The sequence below is a fragment of the Sorghum bicolor genome, chromosome 10 (assembly GCF_000003195.3).
Source record: "Sorghum bicolor cultivar BTx623 chromosome 10, Sorghum_bicolor_NCBIv3, whole genome shotgun sequence".
NCBI lineage: Eukaryota > Viridiplantae > Streptophyta > Magnoliopsida > Poales > Poaceae > Sorghum > Sorghum bicolor.
Genome location: NC_012879.2, coordinates 683206 through 709060, shown reverse-complemented (window position 1 = coordinate 709060; position 25855 = coordinate 683206). Strand labels below are relative to the sequence as shown.

The following is a 25855-nucleotide window of genomic DNA, read 5'->3' as shown; positions in this document are numbered from 1 at the left end:
AGATGCAGTGGGAGGTTGCGGATGATGAGCAGGTCATCATCCGCTCCGCCTAGCTGGCATGCTAGGCGGTAATCCGCCAGCCAGAGCTCAGGGTTAGTTTCTCCTGAGTACTTGACGAGGCTGGCGGGCTGTCGGAACCGCGCAGGAAACTTGGCCCTACGTATGACCTCGCTGAAGACGCGGGGACCCGGAGGCTCTGGTGACGTGCTTCGGTCGTGATCGGGGTCGTACCTCCCGCCTCGGCGCGGTCGGTAACGTCGGGACTCGGCCTCGTCCCTGTCACGTCGCCTGGCCTCGAGGGTGGCCTGTACGTCCGCGTCAGCTCCGACGCGCTCGTGTACTGACGGGGCCCTGTTGCCCCCTTGTGGGTTAGGGGGTGGCGGACCCTGTATCGTTGGTGCCTTGTTAGGAGGGGGTCGGTCTCCACGACGTCTCGTGCTATGGGATTGTGAGGCAGAACTTTCCGCGTTCTGCACCACAGCCTGCTCTAGGAGGCCACGCAGTCCCTGGCGCACTCTCCTTCCCTCAGGGGTCGAAGGCTCGGGCATCGCCCTGAGGAGGAGCGCGGCGGCCATCACATTCTGGCTGGCCGTGCTGAAGACTGGGGCGTCTCCCCCTTGGTCCTCGACAATGCGACGGTTGACGTCACGGGCGTGACGTCTGGCTTCACCCCCGTCTCCGCGGCCTGATGGCTCTCGGACCAGGGCCTCGCGGAGTTGGCGGAGGCGTGTGCGCTCTTCTTCGAGCCTGGCCTCCAGCTCATCGAGCTGTGCGAGGTCAGGACGGTGTCCCCCAGCAGGGGCAGATGCTACCCCACGGGCTCTGGGATTGGTTCCGGGAGTTGGATTGGGAGGTGGAGTTGCGTTCTCTTGCCTAGAGGGCCCTGCGTCCCCCTGGGCGTTACGCGGCGTACCTCCGACTTCTAAGTTGAAGCACTCTCGTGACGGGTCGTAGCTTCCGTCGTCGGAGTCGGAGTAGCCGAGACAATAGTTGCTGGCCTCCAAGAAGCGCATGAAGGTCTCCGGGTCGCCACACCCGGAGAAATCAGCGCCAGCCCACTCGTCGTCGCCTGAGGTGAGGTCCTCTGGGTATGATGAGACGGGCGGTGTGGAAACGAGGTCCAGAGTAGACCTCAAGTGGTGCCCCGGAAGTTCCGCATACGCACTTAATGAAGTACTCACGGAAGAGGCGTAGGTGGTGGCGGCGTTCCTGAGCCCAAAAGGTAACTCGGGAGGTGCCACTGTTGCTCCTTTACCCATGGGTGGAGGAGGAACAGATGTTGAGGCCCCTTTGTCCCCCTTGCGGGGGACGGGCACGGGCCGTGCCTTCCCCTTCGAACGGGGTGGGACGGGTGGCCGCGATGATCCTCTGTTGGTCCTGGGGGCGGAGCTTGATGCCCCGCGAGTCCTTCCTCTAGCGCCTGTCGGGCCGGAGGAGCGGGCGACCTGGTGAGGGATATGCGGGGGGAGGACCGGACGGAACCTGGCCTCAGTGGTAGGGTCGGAGATCCTTGATCTCTGACGCCCCCGCCGGGCGCCCCCCGCATGGTGTCCCGAACGGCTCCCACGCACTGTCTGTGGTGGGATTGGCTCGGGAGCAGGCTCGACATCACCACGTGGCGGGAGAAGGACCATGTCGTAGCCGGAACCGAGGGACATGAACTCCAAACTCCCAAACGTCATGATGGTGCCGCGGCGGAGCAAGCGAAATCCGTCTGCCATCCAAATCTTCCTAGTAGGGACAGGTGGATGTCACGCAGAAGGCCCCTACCTGGCGCGCCAACTGTCGGTGTCTAGACTCGAGGTCTAGGCACTAACAAGTATATAAGTCTGCGTGATTACCCGAATTTGGATGGTGATGCAAGTGAGACACAGAGGGTTTATACTGGTTCGGGCCAAGAATACCCTACGTCCAGTGCGGTTGTGGATTCTGTATAACCTTGCACCCGAAGGTGCTTGTAGTAGGGGATACAAGCAGGTTGCGAGAGAGGGCTAAGTCCCAGGTCCCGGCTTGGTGGTGGGCAGAGCGCGGGTCGCTGCTCTGAGAAAGAGTGTTGTGTGCGTGTGAACTTGCTGCCTCTAGCTATGAGTCCTATCTCCCCTTTTATAGCCTCAAGGGGAGACAAAGATTTACATGAGTCGATTTCTTGGGTGGAATGGTGAAACCACAGTCCCGACCCTGTTGGAGCTGGCCCATCTTGTCCTTGAGGGATGGTTGTCAGTATGGCTGCCCCTGTAGAGGGTTACCGAGCCCTGTAGGGGTCGCGGGGGTCGGATCGCCAGCACTGCTACACATCCTGTCAATAGTGGGAAAAGACCTCAAAGAGTGGTGCTGATTAACCTCTCCCACTCCCTTTCTACTGTGCGTCAGTGCGCTACAGTGAAAGGGGTAAGGATGTATAGTGATAGAGGTAAGGCCACAGTGACCGGGGTGGTTGGAACAGTGGGCACCCTACCCTGCCACGGTATGGAGGTCATCGCGCTTGTCATCTCACGGGTACGGGCGTCGTATGGTGAGAGTCTTGTTGACCTGGTGGACCGGGATCCGGCGTCCGAGCCCATATGGGGTCGGGCGAGGCGGAACCTGCGTCCGAGACCCTGAGGGGTCGGGCGAGACGGAACCTGCGTCCGGGATCCTGAGGGGTCGGGCGAGACGGAACCTGCGTCCGAGACCCTGAGGGGTCGGGCGAGTCGGAACTCGCGTCCGAGACCCTGAGGGGTCGGGCGAGTCGGAACTCGCGTCCGAGGCCTTGGGGGGTCGGGCGAGTTGAATGAACTGAGGCCCGTACCCCGGTGATTGTGGTTAGTATGCTTTTTGCATTTTTTCATTGCTCTGATTTGGGTATCCCTTATTATGGTACCCAACAGGACTTAAAGCTTCCTTCTGGCACTCTAGTTGGCTGGACGGTCGGCCACCTGCAAAACTCTATCCGCTATTGTACAGACATAGCAGGAGGAAGAACCGTTTGGTCAGAGATGCACTCACTAGGCAGAATTGGGTCCAAGATGTAGCCTACAATCTAAATCATGATCTCCTAAGTGAGTACTTTAAACTATGGACAGCTATTGATGAGGTTGGCTTTGACCACGATGAGAGCGGGGATGACAAAATAACCTGGACACTTGACAGCTCGGGAGTATACTCTGCAAAGTCAGCCTATGTAGCACAGTTTGCAGGTCAAATTTCCTCAAACTATCCAACACTGATCTGGAAGGTCTGGGCACCTCCGAAGTGCAAATTTTTTATCTGGTTGCTTCTCCAGAACAGACTATGGACGGCGGCGCGGCTACAGCTGCGCGGGTGGGAAAATAATTGTTTTTGTACACTCTGTCAACGCAGTTTGGAGACGGCGCTGCACCTGTTCTTCGAATGCCCGTGCTCGCGGATGATCTGGCAGTCAGTAGCCTCATGGAGTGCTTGCAGCACCCTCAACCCAAACAGCTGGGTAGGAGGCCATGAACTAGAACTTGAGGATTGGTACAGTCAAGCCTTCAGAAGCAATGAAAAGAAATGCCAAACCTTGTTAATCTTGACCCTCTGGAGTATCTGGAATTGGAGAAATGACAAGATTTTCAGAGGAGACACAAAGACACCCCAGATGATTGTGTCTGAGATAAAGGAAACAACGCTGCAGTGGTCGCTAGCAGGATGTAAGGCCTTGAGGCATCCTATGGTCGAGTCAACCTTTAGCGAGTAGTAAGTCATGTAAAACACCCCTGCAAGGCCTAGGCAGTGTGGGGTAGCGCAACTCGCGCGTGTAAAACTTTATTGTTCACTTCTCCTTATTAATCAATGCCGGCACTGCCGGATCTTTCAAAAAAAAGGACAAACTTGCATACTGGACATTACAAACTCTGACAGAGCAAGCTTAATTTCAGTAATTATACCCCCCATCGCCGATAGCCGATAATCCTCACCTTCCACAGCGATGTTCAGGAGTGTTGCATCAAGGAGTGTTGCATCAGTTTCAAACACAACTTTGTGCAGACCCAGCAGCAGAGCAGCAGCTTTCTCATTATTTATTTGTACGTGATGTTATATTTGCCACTGGTGTTAATGAAAAAACGACAGCTCCAACAATAACTAGCACACGAATTAAAGATGCCTCTGGCCTTTGCATTACATACATAAATATACACCATCTTAATCTATGTCCTACCCTCTTATAATAGTATATAATACTCCATCCGTCCACGAAAAAGTCAATTTCTAGAGTTGTCCTAAGTCAAACTTTTTAAACTTTGACCAAATTTCTAGAAAAAAATGCTAAGATTTATAGTATCAAATTAGTATTATTAGATTCATCATATAATATATTTTCATATAATGTGCATTTTATATTATAGATGTTGTTACTTTTTTCTATAAAGTTAGTCAAACTTTAAAAAGTTTAACCGGCACGGATCCTAGGAATTGATTCTTTCGTGGACGGAGGGAGTATGTATATATGCAGTGAGTATGTACAAGGTTGATCATTCACAGTTGCGCCCAAAACTAAATGTGAGGAACAAGAGTAGATAATATTTACATAATATATATATATATATATATATATATATATATTGGGTACCATAATAAGGGGTACCCAAACCAGAGCAGTTAAAAAACACAAGAAACATGCTAATTACAATCATCAGGGCCTCGGACGCAAGTTCCGGCTCGTCCAGGGCCTCGGAGGCAAGTTCCGACTCGCCCGACCCCTCAGGGCCTCGGACGCAAGTTCCGACTCGCCCGACCCCTCAGGGCCTCGGAGGCAAGTTCCGACTCGCCCGACCCCTCAGGGCCTCGGACGCAAGCTCCGTTTCGCCCGACCCCGTCCAGGCTCGGGCGCCGGACCCCACTCCACCTAGGTAACAAGACTTCCCCCGACATGACGGACGCGATGGCCCCCATAACGCGGCAGGGCAAGGCTACGACTGTTTCAACTACCCCGGTCACTGTGGCCTTACCTCTGTCACTATACACCCTTACCACTGTTCACTGTAGCACACTACCGCACAGTAAAAAGGGAATGGGTGAGGTAAATCAGCACCACTGTTTGTGGTCATTTCCCACTGATTGACAGGATGTGCAGCAGTACCGGCGATCCAACCCCCGTGACCCCTACAGGGTTCGGTAACCCTCTACAGGAACAACCATGCCGACAACCATCCCTCAAGGACGAGATGGACCAGCCTCAACAGGGTCGGGATTGTGATTTTACCATTCAATAAGAGACATCAACTCATGTAAATACCTGGCCTTTCCTTGGGACTATAAAAGGGGAGCCAGGGTTCACAACTAGGGACACGCACACAATTTCACAGAGCAGCAGCCCGCACTCTGTCCACACCAAGCCGAGACCTGGGACTTAGCCCTCTCTCGCGACCAGCTTGTACCCCCTACTGCAAGCACCTTTGGGTGCAAGGTTATACAGAATCCACAGCCACACTGGACGTAGGGCGTTCTTGGCCCGAACCAGTATAAACCCTCTGTGTCTGACTTGCATCACCATCCAAGCTTGGTCAGTCACGTAGATTTATATTTGTTAGTGTCTAGACCACGAGGCCAGACGCCGACAATATATATATATATATATATATAGACACACACAAGTGCTATTCTACACTCTAGGTGTAGAATACTATTCTACACCAAAATGTTATACTGAACAAAATTCAGTATTGTTCAGTACCCGTGTTTCAGTATTTTTTCTGCTCAGTTTTGACTTGCGGTGTAGAATAATATTCTATATATATATATATATATATATATATATATATATATATATATATAGGAGGTAACAGGAAACAGACTGCTGAGCCCAATGCTAGTTGATTTACAAATCTGAATAGTGACTCCAATGTCTTGGGACGATGTAGAATATAACTCAAACAGCTCTGCTGTGTTCATGCACAATGAGTATACTGAATTTCGATGTCGATGCTAAAAGTAAAGCTTGTTCCTTCATTATAAGGAATCCATAACATGCTGCAGAAGGATACATAGTACCTGTTAAATGATGCTAATCCTTTCGGTTAGGATCTGGTGTCTAGGTTCATTGTATAGGTTTGGATTGTTGTACAAGTAGGTTTGTTGAGATCCAACCAATGTAATCTATCTTGTTGTAAACGCTATGGAGAGGGTTGTTCTCTCCCTATATAACACGAAGCCGAGGACCCTGGAAGGGTAACCTCGTTAACCCATCTCGTTTTACAGTACCAACACTACGATAGTGGCGTAGTGCATAATATTGAAGACCACGAGAAAGTGTGAGACTATGAGTGGCCATGTTTTAGCATATGCAAGACCACTGCAATCCATGATGTATAGTATCTGCAGGAGATTGTTGCCAATGAGCAGGTCGGCCGCAACTCGTCCACAGTAGGGTGAACCATGTACATATCTTGTCACCTTGTATTTTGGTTTCGAGTTGAATTTAGAGACCACTGAAAGTAGCGCATGCAACTACTGGGTTTATTAGCTGATTTGCTTGCAAAGAACGGAGGTCTTTGCAGTGAGAGAAAGCTATCTATAATTTGTTGAATCCAATGGTTTCAAAGCGTAAATAGCAAGTATCAGTATGATCGAATGCAACAAAAATAGAGTCAAACATTGTCATGTTAATTACAACCACCAAACAAACTAATAACTTTGCATCATTGGATTGTGTACCATGTGAAGCATACATAGCACGTATCCGTTACTAAGCTAGTTACTTGTTGACACAACTCCTTCATCCTTGGTCCCATACTCCCATACCTAAGGAGCTAAAACACTTGGATTGCATAATTCATAGAAAATCCTGGAGAAACTAGCCAACCGACCTAACTGGTCTTTCTGAGGATCCTGCAAAAAACCTCAAAAAAGCCTCGCGAAATGGAACCTGTGTTGGGGGAGACTAGGATTGTTTTTGGTGTTGGTAGACCACCTAGAATGACGACAAATACCATCGAGATATTTCTAGAATAACAAGTATTGAGTTTGGAATAGCTAGCGTTTGAAAAGATAAAAATAGTAGATTGTTTGTGTTGATCAATTGGATGACCTCGATTGGCCGTTCACTTTGTATATTTATTGGATGTAGTGGACTTTTTGTAATACCCGATTAATCGGACAAAATCAGATACGCACCATATGTGAGTTTTAGAAGTCAAGTCCCATATATAACTACAAATAAAGGGTAATATCAAAAGACAATGCATAAATATATAACGTACATAATATAAAAAGAGATAACCTTTGATGACAAAACAGCGAATAAATAACTCCAACTTCGGGTATTAACTTCACTCTACAGGATCCAACTGACTGGTTGATCACAAGCCTAAACTCTTCCTGAGGTGTGGGGGGAAATAGCAAGAGTGAGTCCATGTCGAACTCCACAAGTATAGCAACTAGATTGTATAGCTCCCACAATCTCATGATCAATGTGACATAAATTATGTAAAGCATTAAACAATAATAATGAGCATATTTAACACACAGGAATCATCACCCTTAATGTAGATGTCCCCAAGGCCGCTCCTGACCGTGAGCTCGGCTAGTATACTAGTTTTTAACCCTCTGCAGAGGTTGCACATCTTTACCCATGAGTCATGATTTACCCTTTCGCCCGAGGTAGCTAATCTCTTAACCCCCTTCCTAGGGAGGTCGGCAGGGATCACTATGAAGTCTTTCAAAGGTTCGTCTAACAAGTTGGGCCGCTTGGTTTCATTAGTCAGTCCGTGTGATTCACCCGCAGGAATCCACGGTCTGCTATTCCCCAACTGCGCCACAACGGGTAACCGCTAACGAGCTAGAAAAGTTACTCATACTTAACTAAAGCCAGAGCCATTATAGCCCTCATGGTTGCACTGTTCTCCCGGGTGATCACGTACAGACAAATCATCAAGTTGCTAAAAAGTCATCTTTATCGCTTATTACTTAACATTAATCTAGTCACAGGATCACGGGTCACAGAAATATAATCCAAATGCTATACTTGCCTTGATCCAAATGCTCTGGCTTATCCTTTTGGTTTTGCTGGTCTTACTTGTTGTCCAAAGCTTTGATCTTGATCACCAAAAACTGCTCTCCGACTAAACTCGATCATCGATCACACAAACAATCGAAGATAACATACACGAAGCAAACAAGGCTATAATTAGAACAGTACACCAATCATATAAAAACAGTATGAAAAGTTTATAAAAATAATTCTACGCATCGCTACAATCTCACAAACGTAAAGATCACGAAAATCGGAGCTAAAACGGAAGAGATATGATTTTTCTAAGATTTTATATAGAAAAGTAATTAATTAATTAGGATCATGAAAATAAAAAGTTTCAAACTGAGAAAACAATGTTACTAACATGTAGAGCTCATTAAAACGAACCTAACGCAATTTGAATGGGTCAAATCGGAGTTAAAATGAATATTTTATGGCCAAAAGAAAGTTAGTGGCAATTCTGTAAGTAGTGAAAACGTATTTTTAATCTAAAACCGAGCTGTTTGTATTTTCCAAACTGAAAGATAAAGTGATTGGGCTTACGTTGGTAGACAGGGAGTAGGTTCACCGGCAGTGACGCTTTCTTGGAGCTACAGCAACGCCGGAGCAGTCGACCGTTCGTAGATGTCGTGTATAGGCGAGACGATGGCGATCACGTTGTAGAGAAGAAAATATAAATTTTATTTTACTACCTTAGGAATTCTCAAATTAGAGGCTTCCCATATGATAGTCTTTGATGTGCTTTGCCTAAGGGGTTGGTACATATATATAGGGAGAAAAACTCTCCACCTCCACGTCAACTAGCGATATGGTACTAATTGATTTGCAACCTTCATCTTTACTAATAGGCCTAATTAATTATTAAAGCCCATTAGTAAATAAAGATATTGACCATTGAGATCATGGGCTTGAGCGTGAGATAAAATGAAAGATTTTATTATTTTCGAAATTAATTAATTTGGCGAATAAAATAATTCTAGAAAAGTCCAGGATTATGATTTAAGCCATGAAAAATAATCCAAATACTCCAGAAATTCAAGGAAAAATCTCGGAGACAATATGGAACATGAGAAAACCAATTAAAGTATTTGGATCTCATGATAAGATAATTTGGAGCATCTAAACATTAGATTATGCTTACAGAAAAGTGAGAACGGAAGCTGGAAAATTCCTAAAAAGTTTGTAGAGACTGCTTGATGGACGAGGAACTAAAAGAAGTGCTTTGAGTGACAAAGAAAATATTTTAGGAAGGTCCTAATAAAAATTTGAACTTAGAAACAAGGAATTTGGTTGTAGATAAAAGATAAATAGGTGCCGAATAAGGAAGATCGATCTACTAAACGTATTTTTAAAAACATTGCTCACTCAACACATAAAGGAGCAACAAGCAAACATTACATCAAATCTTATGCGCCAGCATGTATGCACAACAACGTTGCTAAGGCTTATGATAAATTTTAATTTAATGAAAAATATTATTTTCCTTATATTTTCATGAGCACAAAATACAAAACTGAATAAATTTTCATCTATTTTGAAAAGAGCAAATTTTAGGGTGTTACACGAGTCATTTCGATGTCAAATTCTATATGAATCTCCAAGTTGCACTTGGACAGTTGGACTAAGCAAAGGTGGCCTGAGTGGTTTGATAATTTGGCTTGGCCGGTTTTGGCAGTAAGTCCACAGTTTTGGTCGTCAACATATGACCCTTATTTTTAGATGAAGCATGCAGATCTAAAAACATGTTATGATTAGAACTAACCTAAGGGACGATACTAAAGCATAATACATCAGCTATGTTTATTCCAAGGGAGATATTCATATGTATCAGTATCACCCTTTGGAGTCCCATAGCAAAGCCTAGCTTGAAAGATGATCAGAGGCATCACCAAATGGAGCATGACCCAATCGGTGAGTGAGAAACAAGAAAACTATCATATTCAGTGACAAGAAGGATGAAAGAAAAGCATAATAAGAAGCACACAGTCTGCTAAGGAAATATCTATTACACCCTACAGTCAAGGAATCGGATATATGCCCACTAGCCTAACATACCATCAGCCATCTGGTTTGGGTACACACAGCTGCAATTGCCAATGAATTAAATTCATCTGCCAATGCAATAGCTAGCCAGGGTCCGAGAAGGCATATATGTATAAACACACGGTGGCATCTATTGAATATGTGTCCCTGTATATATGGAGCCACCCACCACACATGTTAGGAGTATATATAGTGACCACTGACTATTACATAGGGATACACAAGAAGGCAGCTTTGTCATCATCAACATCATATATATAAATCAGCCTTTGGTTTGGCACATAGAATGAATCTTCTCATTCATTCTCTATATATAGGAAAACAAAATGAGAAAAATACAAAATAATCATTGTCTTGATACATACGTATAGGAATGAAAGGCATCGAGAAGGAGGTTTCTGCTAAGGAAGGAAGTTGTGTGCCACAGATCCAACAGACTATCATGGCCATTTTCTCAGTGTGTCCCAGCTCAGACCACACACCTGGCCATTTTCTCTGGTCATATGAAGCCTGCGTTGCAACTAAGGATTGCCACCCTTATATATGGGAACCAGACATTGTGGAAAGAGCACAAAGAATACATATATGGCCATCGCTAGGTTCTTTGCTGCAGCTTGCACATATCTTTTGGGTTAGGTGAACACGGTGACCAAACGTTGAAACCAGTACAGTTTGGAGATTTATTTGACAACTTTGGACGTATCAATAATTAGGATTTTTCTGCAGTACGTATATATATGGAGATGTTAGGATAAATTACTTTGTAGATTCCATAATTATATGGTGGTATAATTGTGCATGTTGTCCACGTGCTAGCTTTGCAACGCAACCGATCGCCAATTAAAAGTTTGCCTCTACCCGACAAAGATGGGGTGGATTGGAGGCACCACTTTGTTTATCATGTTTAGTACTTTCTCCATCTTAAAATAATTTATTTTTTAAGATGTCCTAATTAAGCCAAACTATTTTAAATTTAATTAAATTGTATTAGGATGGACGGAGTAGTTTCCTAAAATATTTTGTTAGAATAAAATATAGTTTATGTTTAAGCCAAATTTTTAGTGGAACCTTAAGCTAGTCTATTTATTGGCCTAGTTCAGTCCTCCATTAAGGTGTGATTAACTGATTGTTTGATTGATTCTGCTTAGCCTGGCTTGTACTAGCGAAAACCAGGGCTCAGTTATCTAGGCTCGATAGATACACAAGAGCAGCTAATTTGTTGTCCATTTGTATCTAATTCTTGGTGCTGGATATTTTGACCGAGACTGCATAGTGGTGACGATGACGAGGAGACCGGCGATGCATTCAACCGCGTAGTGGAACAGTTCAAGGCCGAGAATGGGAGCAGGGAGGCCGCCAGGTCCGATGACCAATAATTCTCCGCCTGCATGTCGAAATTAGTAGTAGTTTTCTCACTCCTAAAAAATCAAACAGGAGATGGCAACACCTTTCAACCTGCCTCCGAGCTTCTACGTCCCCCTCCCGCTCCGGTGAGCTGCGCCGACAGGTGGGCCCCATGCGCGGTGGGCCCCACGCGCTCACATCTCACACGCAACGCGTGAACTGAGCTCCGGACGGGAATTGCAGCACAGTACATGTACATAAGTTTTCTTTTCTCTTTTTTTTTTCCTTTTTCTTATTCTTCTCATGTACGTAAGATTTCTTATCTTTTTCAATTTTATTCTTCTTTTTTTCATATTTTCTCATTTCTTCTTTTTTTTCTCTTTTCCTATCTCTTTTTTCTTTCTGTGCTTCATTTTTTCCTTTTGTTTTATTTGATTTTTTATTATTCTTTTTATTTTGTATATTTATTTTATTTCTTTTTATTTCTTTCATTTCCTTTTCTTATTATTTTGTATTTCCTTTTGTTAATTTATTTTAATTTTTTTGTTTCATGTGAATTTTTTTATTTTTCTTTCCAACTTTTATATCTTTATTTATCTTATTTTATTTTTGCTCGTACTTTAATTATTTATTTGTATTTGTATTTTTTGTTTATTTTTTATTTTACATTATTCCCTTCATTTTTTATATACCTTTTTTATTTTACTATAATTAATTAATTAATTGTTTGTCTTATTTCATTTTTTATATTTTATTATTTTTCCTTTTTTATTTTGTCTTTATGTTTTTTTATTGTTTTTCCTTAATGTTTTTTTATATCTTTTATTTCCCCTTGTTCTATTTACTCTAGTTAACTGTTTTGTTTTTTGTGTTTAGTTTTTTATTTTATTTTATTTTCATGACATGCTATGTTTACTTTTTAGTTTCACCTTTTTATTTTTTTTATGTTCGCACATGTAATGTTCTATTTTTATATTTTTTATTTCTTTTCTTTTGTTTCTTTTCTAATTATATTTTTATTCAATTCATGTTTTTTCTTAATTTCTTTTCTTTTCTTTTTCCTTTTTGTGCTTTACTTATTTTTTATTTTTATTTTATTTTTATGTGTTTATTATTATTTTTATTTTTTATAATTTTTACCTTTCTTTCATTTCTTTTTTCTTTTATTTTTTATATTATCTTTTATGATGTTCTACATTGTTTTTCATGATTATGTAGGGATGTTTTTTTATGTTCACATATTATACATGCGATGTTCTGTGATGTTTTCTTTGTGTTCACGTGATATACATATAATGTTTTAAATATATGATGTCCTCGTAGTATACATATGATGTTTTAGGATATTTTTTGTGATGTTCACACAATATATTGTAATGTTCTATGATATATTTTAGTGATGTTTACGTAATACATATGTCATGTTCTATAATGTATTTAATGGTGTTCTATGGTGTATTTAGTGATGTTCACATAATATATACGATGTTCTATAATGTATTCAGTGATGAGTGATGTTCACATAATATATACGATGTTCTATAATGTATTTAGTGATGTTCTATGGCGTTTTTTGTGATGTTCACTTAGTACACATATGGTGTTCTATTATTATTTAGCGATGTTCACGTAATATATGTGATGTTCTATAATACATTTAATAATGTTCTATGGTGTATTTAGTAATGTTCACTTACTACATAAGTGATGTTGTGTAGTATATTTTAGGATATTTAAAAAGTATCTATGTGATGTTCTTTTAATTTTTCTTCATTACATGTTTTTATTCTTTTTTCCTTATGTGTTTTCTCTAGATGTTATTATTTGTACTTACGTTATTTTATTTATTTGTTTTTTGTGTATATCATATTATAAATTTTACGAATCTAAAACTAGAATACCTACTCAATAAAGAAAATGTTCTATCTTTATAAGATAAATGGTCGTTAATTAAATTTTATTTAAATATATTCATGTGAGATCTTGTTTTGAAGCATTTGCTGCAAGAAATTTGATGGTGTAATCAGAATTTAATTTTGATATTTGGTTCAGAAGTTATAACTTTTTTAATCTGTTAAGATTTATTAGTATCTATGGGTGAGTAGGTCCCATTGCGATGAGACAGTCTGTCATATGTCTCCATGTTCATCTACTTTACCAGTGCGCCTTGTTTAGTCCTAAAAAATTGCAAAATTTTTCATATTCCCTATCATATCGAATCTTTAGACGCATACATGAAGTATTAAATATAAATAAAAATAAAAATTAATTACACAGTTCACATGTAATTTGCGAGACAAATCTTTTAAACCTAGTTAGTCCATAATTAGGTAATATTTTATCAAATACAAATAAAAGTGCTACAAAGCCTAGTAAACGAAGAGCCTAATAATTTATGTGTTGCCACAATTTCTAGCCAGTTACGAACAGTCAACGTTGCCGCATGCATCAAAACAATAAAGAAACAGTCTAAACAGTCCACACTAAAAGCCTAATAATTTAGACATGCCTGGTCTCGGTGGGAAATAATACAGATGAGAAACAGTCTAGGAAACGGAAAATCGCCGGACGGACAATTCCGTCCGAACGGCCGGACCCGAAGAGCCGGACCCGAAGAGCCCCCGGTGGAGACTAGCCCCATACCTGCTGCATCAGAGAATCCCACGGTGATCTCAGCAGCGCCTTACAATGAGGCATTGTTTACTTTTAAAAAAAATTGTAAAATAGGAATAGTAGCACTTTGTTTGTATTTGACAAATATTGTCTAATTATATACTAACTAGGCTCAAAAGATTCGTCTCGGCAATTCCGACCAAACTGTGTAATTAGTTTTAATTTTCATCTATATTTAGTACTTCATACATACGTCTAAAGATTCGATGCGACGAAAAAATCTAAAAAATTTTGCAAAATTTTTGAGGAGCTAAACAAGGCCTGAGGGAGGGCTGCAGGGGCGGAATTGGGTGAGGAGCATCTCAGGTATGTGGGCTGTCTGTTCAAGAGATCGCAGACTACTTACACCTTTGGGCAGTCCTGGATGGTATTCAGTTGAGTGATCAGCCCGATCAACTCTCTGGAGATCATAGGCGGACCCAGGGCCCGGCGAACCTGGGCACCTGCCCGGGCTGGCACGATGTACTTAGGTGTATATGCATGTTATACTAAGCTTATACGAGTACTAGCTAGGCAATAAATTACGTAGGTTTATACGGAAAAGCACCAAGATGCAGCAAATCATCCCGTAGGAGGCAGCCCGACTCATAAATTGGCAGTCATTGCACTGAGTGGTTGTGTTATCTTTTCTCTTTGTAGAAATATATTTATACAAACATATTATCACTTATCAATGGCCATATTTCGCCCGGGCTCTAGAAAATCTCTAGGTCCGCCACTGCTGGAGATGGTCCAACGATGGTAAATACACGGCAAAATCTGCATGCTCCATGATGCATACAGGCGCCATCCAATTGGCCGGCCACAATCTACTCTCGCAGACCTAGGCACCCCTGCGTGTCAAGATTTTCCTTTGGCTGGCACTCAAGAGGGGACATTGGACAGGAGATCGCCAAGCAAGACACGGACGGACTTGAGGCAAGAGAATTGTGCTACCTCTGTGACCAGGCTACAGAAACAACCGACCACATCCTCGCCGAATGCCCATTCACCAGAGAAGTGTGGTGTCACGTCTCGACGCCTGCTACCCGCAACGGCCGCGACACTCAAGTGGTGGTGCAGACTCAGATCAGCGTTCTCAGACATCGTCAACACGCAGGTTTGGACACACTCTTTGCACTCTCCTGGCAGGCAGGTGTGGAAGGAAAGGAACTTCCGAGACTCAACGACCACCATCATCGACTTGCTGCTAGTCATCAGGGCTGAGGCCGATCAGTCGATCATGGCGGGAGCATCTAAACTGGCAGGCGTGGCACAGGGTGCCGGAGCTTAAATTGCGCATAGTGGGTTCGGAATGTGTTGTAAAAATGTAATCCTTGGCAAAACACTAACGCCGGGAGCGGCACTCATGTTGGTTCGCAAACCTTTCCTTCTAATACAATGATACACACACTCGTATGTATTCAAAAAAAAAAAAAATCTAATTTTGTCGGGGTGCTCAGTCAAACATATGCATTCAGGTTTCAAGTCAGTCATTCCGTGGTTACTGGGAGTCTGGGACACAACGGAGAAGAGAAGTTCTACATTCATAATGCATGCATATAATCTCTCTCTTTTTTAATATACACATATGGACTATGTTGGACTGATATTCAGTTAAAATGTGTTGTTGATCAGTTACGGACATTCAGTTAAAACCTAAGGCCTTGTTTAGTTGGTGAAATAATTTAGGTTTAGCTACTGTAGCACTTTCATTTGTATTAGGCAATTATTATTCAATTATGAACTAATTAGGCTCAAATGATTCGTCTCGCAAATCACAGATAAACTGTACAATTAGTTATTCTTTAATCTATATTTAATACACCATGTATGCGTCGAAAGATTTAATGTGATGAAAAATCTTGAAAAGTTTTTAAATTTTAGAGTAAACTAAACAAGGCCTAAGCTAATCCTTTGAGCCATTATAGTGCTCGGCGCTACTGCTGGAGCTGGCAGCGCCAACGGCGCTAGCGCGGGAGATGGGCTCAGGCGTGGTGCGCATCGTGCTGGAGTGCGAGCACGCCAAGGGGAGGTGTGGGCGTGTGACGGAAGACTAAGCAGAGATACAAGGGCATTTTGGACATTTTCTTAAATCAGGTCCACATGTTAGGGCTATTAATCGGTGAAAACCAAACGGGAGATGGACGGAATGACGTATGGGGCAAAATAAATAAGTGTCATAATATAGAAATTTGCTCTAACTTTTTAGTAGCACAAAGAAAGAAACCATTTTGATGGCGTACAGGAAAAGCCTCTTAAAAACAAAAGGTTGCTCATCAACCGGTGAGGCAAAATTGTACCAAAGATGTATTGCCACGTGATAGCAGAAATAAGCAGTCCTCTGCCCTCCAAGGCCTTGTTTAGTTACCAAATTTTTTTGAAAAAATGCTACTATAGCATTTTCATTTGTATGTGATAAATATTGTCCAATCATAAAGTAACTAGGCTCATATGATTCGTCTGGCAAATTATAGGTAAACTGTGCAATTAATTTTTGTTTTCATCTATATTTAATGCTCCATGCATGTGCCGCAAGATTCGATGTGACGGGGAATCTTAATTTTTTTTAAAAAAACTGATAGATTAATCAGGCTTAATAAATATATGCTAATGGTAGATTAATTAGGCTTAATAAATTCGTCTCGTAGTTTCCGGTCGAGTTATATGATTAGTTTTTTTATTAGTATCTAAATACCTTTTCCAATATTCTATGAAATACTGTATTTGACACTTAAAAAATTTTCATGTTCTAACTAAACAGCCTAAGCCACACCTGGCCTTCGCGCTGGATCCACCACCACTCAGAACCGAGGTCTCCGGCACCACATTGATGAGCTAGGAAGGACACAGGGCGAATGGGACGGCCACGTGCATTGATGGCGGCGATCGAGACGCCCTAGTTACCCCATGGCATCAAGGTTGTTGTCGTAGATGTATGTATTTGTGATGGCACTGTTAGTTAGTAATAAAACACTACCACTAATTAAAACACTAGAGAATTTTTACTAGAAGGTATTTACTAAAAATAATTTATACTTAAATTTTAAATGTTAAAACACTAGAAGAACCTTGCATCACTAAAAGATATTGAAAAATCTAGTTATGTGGGGTCGAGGTCGAAATCAGCAAGGAGAGGAAGGAACACGCCTGATTCACAAATCAATGTATCTATCTGTGCTGGGGTAGAGATCGAAATCAGCAAGGAGAAAAAGGAACGATGCCTGCTTCACAAATCAATGTATCTATCTGTGCTCAGGGGTCGAGGTCGAAATCAGCAATGAGAGGAAAAAACGACGACTGATTCACAAATCAATTTATCTATTTATGCTGGGATCAAGGTCGAAATCAGGAAGGAAAGGAAGGAACGACGTCTGCTTCACAAATTAATGCCTTGTTTAGTTAATGAAAAATTTTAGGTTTAGCTAGTGTAGCACCTTCATTTGTATTATTGTTCAATCATGCACTAACTTTTATTTGTATTTGATAATTATTGTTCAATCATGCACTAACTATGTTTAAAAGATTTGTCTCATAAATTACAGACAAACTATAAAATTAGTTATTTTATCTATATTTAATGTTCTATGCATGCATCTAAAGATTTGATGTGACGAAAAATCTTTAAAAAATTTTAAGAAATTTTAGGAACTAAACAAGGCCCATCTTCAGCTGTCTGCCTCCATACGTCCCACACGAGCCACAGCCTTGTATTGTTCTAATTTCTTTCCAAAATAGACATTGTAACATCTTTGTTTGTATTTAATAAATTATGTTTAATTATGGACTAATTAGATTCAAAATATTTATTTCGTAAATTACATACAAATTATATAATTAGTTATTTTTATTTATATTTAATGATATATGTGTTGAAAAATCTGAAAAATTTTGTAGGAACGTAGTTTCGGTTGCAGGACCCTCCACGCGCGCGCTTCCATCGTCCGCAGTCCGAGCGGCCTTGTCGCCTTCACTCATCAAGGCGGGGCGGTCGCCCTGTGGCCCCCAATTCATTCACCACAGGCTGTCAACAATCGTGCAAGGTCTAGGCCTTGTTCAGATGTGAAAAGATTTTGGATTTTGCCACTGTAGTATTTTCATTTGTTTGTGACAAATATTGTCTAATTATAGACTAACTAGGATCGAAAGATTCGTCTCGCGATTTACAGGTAAACTATGTAATTAGTTTTTATTTTCGTTTATATTTAATGCTTCATGCATGTGGCGAAAGATTCGATATGATAGAGAATTTTGAAAACTTTTTGATTTTTGAGTGAACCAAACAAGGCCATAATAGCGAAGCGTTGTCGGCCGGTCCACGCGCCAAGGTCTGATGAACCATAAGCAGCTTATTTGATTGTTTATTTTTATTATAATTTATTTTATCATTAGAGATATAATTCAATTATTTTATAGTTTACATAAAAAAAGCTAAATAAGAAAAAACGTTATTTACTTTAGGATGGAGGGAGCACAAAGAAGCACGCTATCCCCATGTGTCGAGAAGATAATAATATTATACTCCTACTATCTTAAAATGGAAAACATGCGCAGATTAAATCTCTTTCAACTTTGACTAGGTTTATAGATAATATTAAAAATGTTTATATCTCTAAATAAGTTTGTTATAAAAATATATTTAATAATGTATCTAATAATACTAATTACGTGTCATAAGTATCAATATTTTCTTGTATATATTTTGTCAAAGTTAAAAGTATTTGATTTTTTAGGAAGTGTAAACGACATTTTTTATGGCATGGAGGGAATGTTTCGTCTCTATGGCAATTTAAGGGATTTTTTATATTCTTATTATTCTGAAAAATGAGAAATGGACAAGTGTAAGACAGAAAATGCCTAGTTCATTCGGAACACTTGAATAAAGTGTTTTGCTTTGGTTCTAAGCTTTTTAATTTTAATAAGTGCTATAGTTTATTGGGAACTTGGGTTTAGAGATTGGAGAAATGGATGAGATTGATATAATACTGTCATCAAATGACTTCGCATCGAGAACAACAGACAAACTTTTAAAAGTAATTTAATATGTACGAAGTGTTTCATATGAATATTGTTTTTGCATATGAAATTAAGGGTACTTTTGGTTGTGGGATCATTTGGGTTGGGTTGAACCCAACCTAGATTTTTGGGATGGGTCAAACCCATTTCATGTTTGGTTTAGTAGGTTGGGTTCAACCCAGTTCAAAGTTTGGTTTACCAGGTTTACATGAGTGCGATAAGTCACTGCTAGGGCAGGCCCATGTGTCAGCCTCTATGCTTCTTCTTCTACCATGTCCACATCCGGGCCTTCTGCTATGCCTCCTCGGCTCACCCCGCATGCTTGGCCGCATGCTGCTCTTCAACGGCCACGGCTCACTTGTCACCCATGCTTGGCCCGATCGAGGTGGAGGGAGACGGAGCCGAGGGAGATGCTACGCTCGATGCGGGTTCGACCCTATGTGTTAGTTTTTTCGGTGCCGACGGAACCGTATCTAGAGTGAATACGCTCTCTTGGGTTTGATTCAATCTTTGCCGAGGGCCGTGATCTTTAGCAAAGATATCCTCGGCAAATTTGGCCTGTTGGGTCACGGTGGCCGAGACCCGTCAGGCCGAGGAAATTGTAATTTTGTTTTTTTTTTCTAAATTTAATTTTTTTTTATTGCATCTAATTTTGCATTCCTGTTTTACCCCTGAGCTGTGGCGGCCCTTGCCATTTGTGCGCTGTCCTTAAATTAGCCTCCAGCAACACACCGCACCGTACCACAACTGCTTTGCAAGTGAGAACCAAAGCGCGCGGCGGAGAATGGAGAGCGCGGCGCAGTCCGTTCTGGGCAATGTTGCGCAGCTTCTGGGTGAGGAGTACCAGCTGCTATCAGGTGTCGGTGGCGAGGTCGTGGAGCTGCGCGACGATCTGGACACCATGAACGCGCTGCTCCGCATGCAGTCGGAGGCTGAAGACGGCGCCGTGGACCACTTCGTCGCCGTGTGGATGAAGCAGCTCCGCGAGCTCGCCTACGACTCCGAGGACTGCATCGACCTGTACAGGCTCCGCATCCAGGCCCAACGACGGCTTCCGAGCCTGGCTCGGGACGCTCTCGCCGCGCCGTCGCCTGGCGTGTGAGATCCGCGCCCTCCGCGCCCGCGCCATCGCCATCAGCGAGCGCCACGCACGGTATGGCATCAACCGCGACGCGCTGCGCCGCTCCCCGTCTCTGCTGCTAGTCGCGTCATCGTCACCCGGCGCCACCCTTGCCAAGAACGCTGACCACCACCGGTTCGTCGCATCGAGGACCAGGCTGAAACCCTAGCCAAGCGACTGAAGGAGACACGGGGTGCAGAGACGGGGACGGGAGAACCCAAAGCCGTGTTCTCCATCGTGGGGTTCGGGGGCCTCGGCAAGACTACGCTGGCCATGGAGGTGTGCCGGATGGTGGAGGCAGATTTTCCGTTCCAGGCGATGGTGGCTGTGTCCCAAGCGTTTGAGCCCACCAGAGACCTGAAGCCGCTGCTCAAGCGCGTGCTTCAGCAGGTGCTCAAGTGCAGAACAGACACTGAGGAGGGCCTCAAGCTGGAAAAGGGTGCCACTGATGGCGGTGACATCGATCGCCTGAATGCCGATCAGCTGGCCACAAAACTGAGGCCTTGTTTAGTTCACCCTGAAAACCAAAAAGTTTTCAAGATTCTCCGTCACATCGAATCTTGTGGCACATGCATAAAACATTAAATATAGACAAAAATAAAAACTAATTACACAGTTTAGGTGTAAATCACGAGACGAATCTTTTGATCCTAGTTAGTCCATGATTGGATAATATTTGTCACAAACAAACGAAAATAAATGCTACAGTACCGAAAAGTTTTTACTTTTCGGAACTAAACAAGGCCTGAAAGAGGGTCTCAAGGACAAGAGGTACGCAGTACGCACAGCTACTGAAAGTTTCAGGAATGACTATCATCAGTTGATTTTACCTTTAAAAGGACGAACGTATGTCCTGTCCGTCTTTCTGTTAGGCCTTGTTTAGTTCACCTCGAAATCCAAAAAGTTTTCAAGATTCCCCGTCACATCGAATCTTGCGGCACATGCATGAAGCATTAAATATAGACGAAAACAAAAACTAATTACACAGTTTGTCTGTAAATCGCGAGACGAATCTTTTGATCCTAGTTAGTTCATGATTGGACAATATTTGTCAAATAAAAACGAAAGTGCTACAGTAGGGAAATTCAAAAAATTTTCGGAACTAAACAAGTCCTTAATATAATAACAAAAAAGTCAGCCCAGGGTATTCAACCGGGCACCTGGGGCCTCGAGGTTTGGGCCAAGGCGCTGCGGTGTTCTCTATGCCCTCTCACGTCTGCACGTCACACTGAGCTCTGTTCCCTGCTGCTGCGTTGTACTACTCTATAGCACACCCATCGATGGCATCGAGCTTAAGGACGAAGGAGCTGAGTCAAAGCCTTCGTAGTGTAGATCTAAGCCTTCTCCGTGCGGATCTGAAACATGCTTGATGGAGATGAGTAGATGACCCACCACTGTTGCTCCTCTAGATCTACTTTCCTAACAAAGATCCAGATCATTCTTACATTTTTTTTAGATAATGGATAAAAGTATCCGACCTCTACATCCAGAGAGGTCATCCTTACATAGAGGTAACCCACAACTCCTGAATCTGGCTTCCTACCACAGATCCGATCCGGACCTTCCTCATGTAGACATGAGAAGTGCTTAGTGGAGGTGACCCACCACTGTTGATCCTCGCCTTCCTAGTGTAGATCTAGGCCTTTTTCATACAAATCTGAGTGGTGATCGACTAAGACGACCCACAACCTCTGTATTCCTCATGCAGATACGAGTGGTGCTCAACAAAGGTGACACACCACTGCTGGTTCCACCTTCTTATCGCAGATCCGGGCCTTCCTCACGCGGTGCTCGGTGGAGACGACCCACCATCGCTGCTAGATCCGGTATCCCATCGTTGATTTGGGTCTTTCTCGCACAGATCTAAGCAATGCTCACTGAAAGAAGACCCACCACCTCTAGATCTACCTTCTTAACGCAGATCCTGGCCTTCCTCGTGTGGATCTAAGTGGTGCTTGGTGAAGACAACCCACCACCATTGCATCTGCCTTCTAGGCAGCAACCCACAACCCTATCACCAACGAGCTGCTCATGGCATTCCTATAGCTGTTAGCGGGAGGGCTCAGTCTTGGATTGGTGGGCCACCGTTGTCGCCTTGCCACTAGTGCCTCTATTGTGGCATTGCTCCACGCTTTTGCTTCCTTGGCCGGGCCGCCTACCAACCCCGCCGCACCCTTGGCCTAGGTCCATTGTGTGCCCTTGATGTTGAGATAAGTGAGACAAGCGGAGAGAGACAGAGAGAGAGACAGCTGAAGATGAGAGTGAAGATAGGGCGAGAGAATGATGGCTAGCCAAAACCCTAGCATTGTGTTTATATGCGGGAGGTTGATGTTGGGCATGTTGGTATTTTGATCCTAGCCTCTTAAGGGATCAGAGTTGGTCCACCAAAGTATTTCGTTTCTATAAATAGATTTACAGAGACGATTGATTTTCGATTATCTTTATAAATACAGTGCTCACTTCTAAAGTTGACTAGACATTTTAGGAGACATGGAAAATTTATGCTCGACTCGGTTAGAGTCCTTTCTCTCAAAACTAAAACTGTAGTAGCGAAAAGGAGGTTGAAAAAGAACAGTAGCTACTGACTTGGAACTATTGGATTGACATCTGACGAATAGTGCTCACCACTAGGGGAAAAAATGGAAAAAGAGGCACCGGTGGTATAGCAATTCTGATCCCATAATTTTAACGAAGTATACATAATAGTTCAGTCAATATATAATAAAACTACCTAAAGTAACAACTAAAAAAAATTTAGCATTTTTCTTGATTGAAGTATACATAATAGTTCAGTCAATATATAATAAAACTACCTAAAGTAACAACTCAGAAAAAAAAATTTAGCATTTTTCTTGATTGTTAATCTTGCAAAATTGTAAATTATTCATAAGCTCATTGCTTTTCTACATGTATGGTATATCTACTTTGAGTTAGTTTTTCCATGCAACAATGATATAAGTGAGAGAAGCATGTATGTTCATGTACTTTGGCTATTCATTTCTTTTTTGTAATGGAAGAAGTGCGTAACTTTGTTTTTTTGGTACAGAGAGAGGTGGATAAATTACATAGATGCAAATAAGTTCCAAAGGCCGTGTTGCCAAGTCTATATAGCTCTAGCATAACCCTATTTTGGTAGCACATGCATCTCATGAGATTCAACATGCAACATCGAGGAGTCTTCGGGATTAGTTAGTAGTGCTATGTTATAATTCATGCAGTTTAATTAAGTAGTTTTTTTTCATGAAAGGGTCAACAAGGGATCCCCCTATCTATTTTTTTTTGTATTTTCGTTATAAAGAATGTATTACAATATGTACAGTTTATTAAGTAGTTAGTTTCTCTTGCTCACGAACAACGGACTTATCAGGCCAGCCCTCCAGTTGCGGATGAGGAACATGGCCGGTGACGGGCAGCCACCGAGCCCGCCGGGGTCGAGGACCGACGCCGTGCCAACGAGCGCGAGCAGGGCCACCGCGACGCCGGCCGAGAACACGAGCGCGTCGCGCGCGCGGCGGCCGCGACCTGCCGCAAGCCCCTAGCTGCGTACGTCGTCGCGCGGCGCCGTGGCGTGCTTGCTCCACGCCGAAGCGGAGACGCGGAGCGAAGCGGCCTCCGACGCGCCGGCCATTCCGTACATGTTACCTACCTACCGTTCGGCGTTCGGGCGACGTTGGGGGGCTAGCTCCCCTCGATCGGCTCGTCGGTGTGGCGGTGTCCGGCGTAGTGCGCGGTGCATTAACATTATGCGATCCAGATTAGATTAGAGTCTGCACAGTTTGTATAAGAGATAAGTTTCCACTCACCTTTGGACAATAGGAGAGACAAGTCAAAGGCCTTCAAATTTGACAAATTGACAGTTAAATAGACCCTCGCAATTTCATTATTTGCCATGAGGCTGTTGTAAGGCCAGTCTCAATGCATGTGTTTATGAGAGTGTTATGCACATTAAATAGGGTGCCACATAAGCAAAATTGCTGACTTGGCAGGGTCATTAAATGAAGGAGTTTCATCAGATGAGAGAGGAGTTTCATCCCTATGAAACTCCTATGGCTCGGTTAACTAGTTTATAGTTTTGGTAACTGTGCCATAAAACTATGTACTGAGACTGACCTAATCCCGACAGTAGGAGATGCCAACTGACTTGCAAATTTTTTTCATTATGTTGTTTAATTTGTAACACAAAAGTGTACAAAAATTTCCGGTCCATGTAGGAGCTACCGTAGGCTGATGCGCTGGTGAACATTAATTGAAGGGTGTGAGTCGTTGCGGTATATGTGTCTCTTCGCGCCCTTGAATACTGTGTAGTAGAATGTGTGTGTGGACCTCGCTCTCGCTGCTTCTCGATGCTTACATGGTGATAGTTTTGCACTTCATCCTGCGCTGCAACAACAAGATAGTCTAACCACAAAACGCTGCAGCCAATGGCTGAGCCCAGCATGGAGTGTTAGAGTGTAATGTGAATCCAAGATAATTTAGAAGAGCTTCGGCTGCCTATTTAGAAGAGCTTCACCAATGATCTACAACTTTAGTATTAGTTATTTCTAATCATTCTTTTGTGCTCTATGTAGCAGCTAGCACATGCTTAATTTTGCAATAGGTGATATCCTCTGTTTTACCAACTTTGATATTTGTTATCACTAGTAATTGACCAAGTGCCTTGCATATATGGTGCTATTATTTTCGGCTAACATGTTTTTGCTTCAATAGCATGAATGCCTTAGTATGTTTCCTTCGAACGAAAAAAAATCAGGAAAAAAAATGTCATTTCAAAACTCCTCCTGCCTCAACTATCTCACAGTCCAACCCAACCCCCCCCCCCCCCCCCCCCCCCTCGCCGCCTGCCGGGCGCGCTCGTCGTCTTCGCTGCCACGACCTCCTCCTCCGCCGCCGCCGCTCCCTGCGGCTGCGCGCCCCGTCCTCCTCACCGTCACCCGGGGCTCCTCAAGCTCTGCGCGGCGCGCGCAGACCTCGCCACGCCCCATGCTGTCCACGCGCAGCTCGTTGGGAGGGAGGCTCGGAGGCAAAGCCCTTCGTCGCCACCGCGCTCGCCAACATGCAACATGTGCTTCAAGAGTTCAAGTGCTGCTGCCCCGCCAAGGCGCGCAGGGTGTTCGACCGGATGCCCGCCAGGGACCGCGTCGCCTGGAACAAGCGCAACCGGCTCTCCTCGTCTGCGATGGAAACGGTCTCCCGACTTCCTGATGCAGCAGGAGGCCGGGAGCAGGGGAGGCACTGATTCGATACACGATGTGGAATATGATGTCAACGCACAGCTTTTTAACACCAGGGCTCATTTAATTTTAAATAGCCCCTGGCATGACAGTTCGGATAAAGAAGAACCTTTGAGTTTTGAACGATTGTCATAATGCTTTCACCATTTCAAGGATGGTAAATGTTCATATGGAGACTACTGGTAGTGAAAGAAATGTTGGAGGCAGTCTGAATACACATTTTGTAGAGTTATAGATTTCAGCTTGGTCCTTAATACATTTTTTTTAACTTCTATACAAAAGTAGTGCACAAGAAATTGTCTGTTGATGACATGGTTCTTAATCTTCATGTGTTGTTTGGAACTAAAGGTACATGATGAAATCGTACTGGTAACTGAAGAAAAATGTTTTTTCTCTAATTATTGCATAAGAATTGTGGCTTGTGTTTCTAGTGAATAGTTCTTTATAAGGATCAAATGATACTACATCAAATGATAT

General features: G+C 43.0%; 1 protein-coding gene across 1 annotated transcript; it reads left to right on the top strand.

Moving 5' to 3' along the window:
• On the top strand, positions 19691-20129 carry LOC8066889 (putative disease resistance protein At1g59780). Its single transcript, XM_021449228.1, has one exon. The coding sequence runs from the start codon at positions 19812-19814 to the stop codon at positions 20127-20129; it is 318 nt and encodes a 105-aa protein (XP_021304903.1). The 5' UTR covers positions 19691-19811.